At 32.7% G+C, this 5,487-nt stretch overlaps 1 protein-coding gene across 4 annotated transcripts; it reads left to right on the top strand.

The window, feature by feature from the left end:
* The first annotated feature begins 866 nt into the window (after nt 1-866).
* Nucleotides 867-4,765, top strand: LOC140805222 (phosphomannomutase). Of its 4 annotated transcripts, none has more exons than XM_073161458.1 (12): nt 867-1,016; nt 1,112-1,208; nt 1,937-1,981; nt 2,127-2,193; nt 2,622-2,698; nt 3,168-3,203; nt 3,520-3,575; nt 3,649-3,748; nt 3,938-4,033; nt 4,096-4,185; nt 4,392-4,443; nt 4,584-4,765. In XM_073161458.1, exons 2-12 carry the CDS (start codon nt 1,137-1,139, stop codon nt 4,652-4,654), a joined length of 762 nt encoding a protein of 253 aa, XP_073017559.1. In that variant the 5' UTR covers nt 867-1,016; nt 1,112-1,136; the 3' UTR covers nt 4,655-4,765. The 4 variants fall into 4 exon arrangements, with proteins under 4 accessions (XP_073017559.1, XP_073017562.1, XP_073017560.1 ...); XM_073161461.1 differs by having other exon boundaries at nt 888-985; nt 1,082-1,208; XM_073161459.1 differs by having other exon boundaries at nt 899-1,016; nt 1,082-1,208.
* The last annotated feature ends 722 nt before the right edge of the window (nt 4,766-5,487 follow it).

Genomic DNA, 5,487 nt, shown 5'->3' with positions numbered 1-5,487 from the left:
ACAGAGTTTACCGTAACAAAAAAATATTGAATTTATCGAATTTTAAATATAACGAAGATTTCGGTACGGTACGGTAATAATACCGAATTTTTCGGTGCGATAACGATATCCAATTTTAAAATTTTGGTATATACCGAAATACCGGAAAAATATACAAAAAGTTTAAAATATATAATATTTTAAAACAATAAATTATAATTTTTTTTTTAAAATGTAAGGTTTTTTTGGTTCGGTATACCGAAAATTTTGGTATAGTATCGGTATGAATTCGCTTATACAATAATTTAAGATATATTAACTAAAATTAAAGAAAATAATTAAAAATAAAATGTTATATAATAATTAATAAAAAATTAAATTTTAGTTTTTAAAAAGTACAAATACAAAGACTTTTGTTGACATTTTATTGTTGTACTTTAGGCTATAATTCTTGTACAAAATAGAATTCCATAGAGTCATTAAAAGTCTATTGACATTTTGAATACCTATAGACTTTTGTTGAGTTTTTAAAAGTCAAGCTTGAATACCACATGACTTTTTAAAATTCTACAAAAGTTTACATTGAATACCACTAAACTTTTATGGAGTATATAAAAGTCTAGTTTGAATACCTCTAAACTTTTAAACTCCATAAAAGTCATTAAAAGTCTATAACCAATACACCCCCTTTATACTTTATATCATAGAAGCTATGAGACAATATTCAAAAAAATGCTCAAAAATCATATTAGACTGTCTCATGGATCAACTTTGAGACAGAACTTCAAACCGACCTAATTTGTATTTAAAAAATAATAATTTTCTAAATATGAATCAGTTAAAACTTTTCTAACTATAAAGACCAACTCTAAAAAGTAGAGGGGGTTGGCGAAAAATAACAATAATATTGTGGGCAAATTGAAAATTCTGCTCGTTACTATAACTACGGCTTACTCTACAGCCAACGGTCAGTCTCATTGAAATCTATTCTCTATATTCCTTTCGGGTGGCGCTCTGCTCTCTCTTCATCTACTGAGGTAATGAATGCTTTTTGAGCTGAATCTTGCGTTATTAGTTTATATTTTGATTTTTGAATCTGAAGAGATAAAAGACGGAAAACTTGGGATTGCAGGAAAAAGAAGGGCTTCATTTTTCCCATGGAGGCTGTCAGGAATCCTGGTTTGATTGCTCTGTTTGATGTCGACGGAACTCTCACTGCTCCCAGAAAGGTTTCATTTTTTTGTTTGTTTTAACGTGATTGTTTTAGGATTTCCCATTCAATTGGTGTGAAGAATATTTATTTGATTCAATTAAATGAGTTATCTGTCATTTTAATTTAATAATTCAAGAACTGTGGCCATTTGATTTTATTTAAAAAATTTGTGGTGATAAGAATTTAGGTTTTCATCGAGTAAAACTCAGGCGAGTTATGGGTTTTTTTAAGATGCATAACAAACGCTATATAATGTAGTGATAATCGATGCATCTGGTGTGTCTACTAGATATGACATTGAAAGTCTCAATGTTTAGCTGCAATAATCTGACATTTTCAAAGCTCGAAATGAGTAGTTTGTCTATGATGCAAAGCCATGGAATACATTGAGTGAAAAGGGTGAATGGGTAGGTTTGAAGCGGTGCTGATACATGATTTATGACGTATGATAGTTGTACCAGGCAGTTTTGAAGCGACGCCTACATGATATATGATGTACGATCATTTTTCTTGGTAGATTTGAAGCAGTGCGTATGCGATATATGATGTATGACATTTGTACTTGATAGTTTTGAAGTGGCACGTAAGCGATGTATGATGGGTTACTTGGTAGTTTTGAAGTGGCACGTATGTGATATGTGACATATGATAGTTTACTTGGTAGTTTAAATGCATTTCTGCCCATTATTACCGATTTTTAGTATTTTCTTATTTCAATTTATGCTTTTAATTTGTCTGTTGTAGGTGTCTAATACTAAGATGATAGAATTTATGCGGGAACTTCGGAAGGTATTTGATTTCTTAAGTATGTAGCTCATGGTACCAATGTAGAATAATATGATAAAGTGTCTTCTTCTATCATGATTTCCTTTTGAAAAAAATACATAGAAAGTAGAAAAATGGTGCTTTAATCAATGTAGTCTTATTTTTCTAGGTTGTTACGGTGGGTGTTGTTGGAGGATCTGACCTTATTAAGATATCCGAGCAGCTTGGGAAAACAGGTCACCTCCAGTTAGAAGTGGTCTCAAATTCTTGGTCATCTAGCTTTTAAAGATTCTGGAACTCATAGCAATGTCCACCGCATACCCACCCCGTACTTTTTGATAAATCCAATGCAACGAAAGATGGAAAAGCATGATAAGACGTTCTCAAGACCTTCACTTTTGCCATATCAGAATAAATGTCTATGTTTGATTTTTAACGATGGATGATCGTGAAATCTATCATATGTGTTCCTTTAAAGCACCATTACATTTTAATTCTCCATCTCTAATAGTTCCTTTCGATTTATTATTTTGCAAGTGTTTTGTTTAATCTCTTAAATTTGAAGGATGTGGGTTGTCCTCTGAGGAATATTAAAATTTAAATGTGGCCACGCCATCTTCATTCTCAACATTCTGAATATGGTATGTATTCTTTACCCATGCAGTTATTAATGACTACGACTATGTGTTTGCTGAGAATGGCCTTGTGGCTTACAAGGATGGCATGTTGATTGGAACACAGGTATTATTTGAGAATTTGACTACTTTTGTTGCGACAACGATAGCACACTCACAAATAAATGGATCATAATACGTAATATGGAAGTGAGAGGAAACATTGATTGAAATATTATAATGAAAATGTAAGGTAGTTTTTCCAGAGACACTGCTATGTACATGTATAATCTTTCTAGAAAAGCTAGTCACTCGACTCTCAAAATATCAAATTAATGGAAGGATGTAACAAACCGCTCTCCTCCCTCTTGAAATATCAAAATAATTTTCGGCCCCTTTCTTTAGGCCCGTAACAACTTTAAAGTTAAAAAAAATTGATTGATACATTTGTCATGTCGGTCTGTGTATTAGAGAACTACAAATCGAATGTGGATGTTTATTAATAATGGTGGTAAACTTTCTTTATTTTTAAGCTCTTTAAATTTTACATTTGTCAGCCGCTTCTTGATTTGACCATATTATCTATCTCGATGCAGAGCTTGAAGTCATTTCTTGGAGAAGAAAAGCTCAAGGTTAGAACTTACCAAATTGTTTCTGAATTTATTTATTATAGTCTATGAATCATACCTAAATGGGTTGTGATTGAAGTTGTTTGATTTCTCAATAATCACAAGATTATAGGACTGTCTTTCCGAAAGGAATATCTAAAGGCAATAGAGCTTGTAATGGGGTCTGATTTTTGTGGTGTTCTTTTTAAATGCAGTGTGGCACATTGTGTAATATGTGTTGAGTTTTTAACCATATAATGTTTTAAAATTATTTGACAGTAATAACTTAGGATGTTTTTTTGGTAGCTTTTATGTTGATATATTGCATGCAATGGTGCAGGAATTTATAAACTTCACTCTCCACTATATTGCTGATTTAGATATTCCCATCAAAAGGTGCGTCAAGGGAAGCTCAAGTAGTAACTCTTCATTTATAATTGGCTGGTTTGGTTATTATTTCTTCTTTTAGGGGGACATTTATTGAATTTCGAAGCGGGATGCTTAATGTATCTCCAATCGGAAGAAACTGCAGCCAGGAAGAACGGGATGAGTTTGAAAAGTATGACAAGGTATATCCGAAATGCCAATATTTAACAGTTCAAAGATGAGGGACTAAACATTTGTTCATTGATATACAAGAGTAAATCTTTATCATAAGAAATCGTTCTCTGATTTACTCTCTCTTACTCTCTATCTCTACTGTAGAAACTAGTCTCAATTTAGTTTGTTTCTGATTGAAAGAGTTCATAATGAATCAGGTTCTCAACATACGCTCCAAAATGGTGTCCGTACTCCGTGAAAAGTTTGCCCATTTCAACCTAACATTTTCCATCGGGGGGCAAATCAGTTTTGATGTAAGAAATATTGAACGTTTCACTATACTCTATCCGTTGCTGATTTTATCACATTGGAGCAGGTTTTCCCTCAAGGTTGGGACAAGACATATTGTTTAAGATATCTGGACGAATTTCATGAAATTCACTTCTTTGGAGATAAGACATACAAGGTAGGTATCCAAGCCATCATTATGATACTAATCCTCTAGTTCTTTTCTTTTCGAAATTTCCAAATTACATTATCATTGATGTAGTAGTGAACTTGTTTTTACTAACTGCGCTAAGAAATGGATCGATCATTCTTTTCGCTTGACATATGGCTGCTTCCACTTCCGGCAACCTGTGAAAATTTTATTTTATTTTTTAACTTGAACAGGGAGGAAATGATTTTGAGATATTCGAGTCCGCGAGAACCATAGGTCACACAGGTCAGATTTACATGATATATTTCATGTCCTTATTTTTTGTCATCATTTAGAGTAGTCGCAATCTCCATTTGGGTCGGGTATCTAGATTGCAACTATGGCTTTTCTTGGCGTTTTGAATTGATCTTTTCATTTGTTATCAGTAACTAGTCCTGAAGACACACTGAAGCGATGTACATCTCTCTTCTTGGACAAGACCAATGGAGGTTCCTAGATCAATTGTTTTTTTTTTGAGGAAAAGATCTTTATTTATTTTGAGGAATAAATCAAAATTGTATTTGATTTTACTATCTGTACACATGAAAAGACATCATATATAAATTTTCACGGAAGGTTCGATCCTGGGTGTGGGGGCAGTGCCCACACCCAAGATCAAGGGTTGAGATTCATATCATGGGAAAAAAAAAATTATAAAAAAAATAAAAAATTGGGCCAGAAAAAATTCTGACCCTTGGATGTATCTCTGCAGGCAGTGCCTGCAGGGGTAGGGTGAAATAATCCAAATTTTCACAGGCAAGCAAGGTACTGGTCAAATGCTTTGTTTCATTTGTAATCTATCCAAGATACAGAGACTTTATCTGTATCTTTGTAGTTTATGATTCTGCATTAGTAGATCAACCTTTTGACATTACAATACATAAGATTGGAACTATTCTACTATAATCATCAATATTTTCGTAGAGAAACGAGAGATGGTCATTTCACTCGACGAGTACTCGAACTGGTATGGGTATTCCTTGTCTCCGCAACAGGTATAAATGTTATACTTGGTTGGATTCATTTGATCAATATAAGAAGTGCTCATTATCGACCAACAAATTATAAAAATTTAATACCCATTTCTCTTTAATCTATTTTTTTCAAATCCAACTCTCAAACCTAGAATGAAGCAAGACTATAGGCAAATACAAAGTTACAAAATTATTTGAAATAAAATAAAAGTTTAATCTTTAAACAATGTGACATAAAAAAATGATGATACATAAATAATACATAGCTTAAAATTCTGAAAATGCGTGCCATGTCATCCAAATATTTTTCACCACC

This window comes from Primulina eburnea, chromosome 11 (assembly GCF_022965805.1).
Source record: "Primulina eburnea isolate SZY01 chromosome 11, ASM2296580v1, whole genome shotgun sequence".
Lineage (NCBI taxonomy): Eukaryota > Viridiplantae > Streptophyta > Magnoliopsida > Lamiales > Gesneriaceae > Primulina > Primulina eburnea.
Note: the sequence above shows the minus strand (reverse complement) of the source record. Positions and strands in the feature narration are given on the sequence as shown.

Excerpts from the sequence above, each read along its gene's own strand:
- LOC140805222 (XM_073161458.1), top strand. The coding sequence starts at position 1,137 with ATGGAGGCTGTCAGGAATCCTGGTTTGATTGCTCTGTTTGATGTCGAC. Across the intron at positions 4,034-4,095 it reads GGGGGCAAATCAGTTTTGAT|GTTTTCCCTCAAGGTTGGGA; the intron begins GTAAGAAATATT and ends ACATTGGAGCAG. Across the intron at positions 4,444-4,583 it reads GAGAACCATAGGTCACACAG|TAACTAGTCCTGAAGACACA; the intron begins GTCAGATTTACA and ends ATTTGTTATCAG.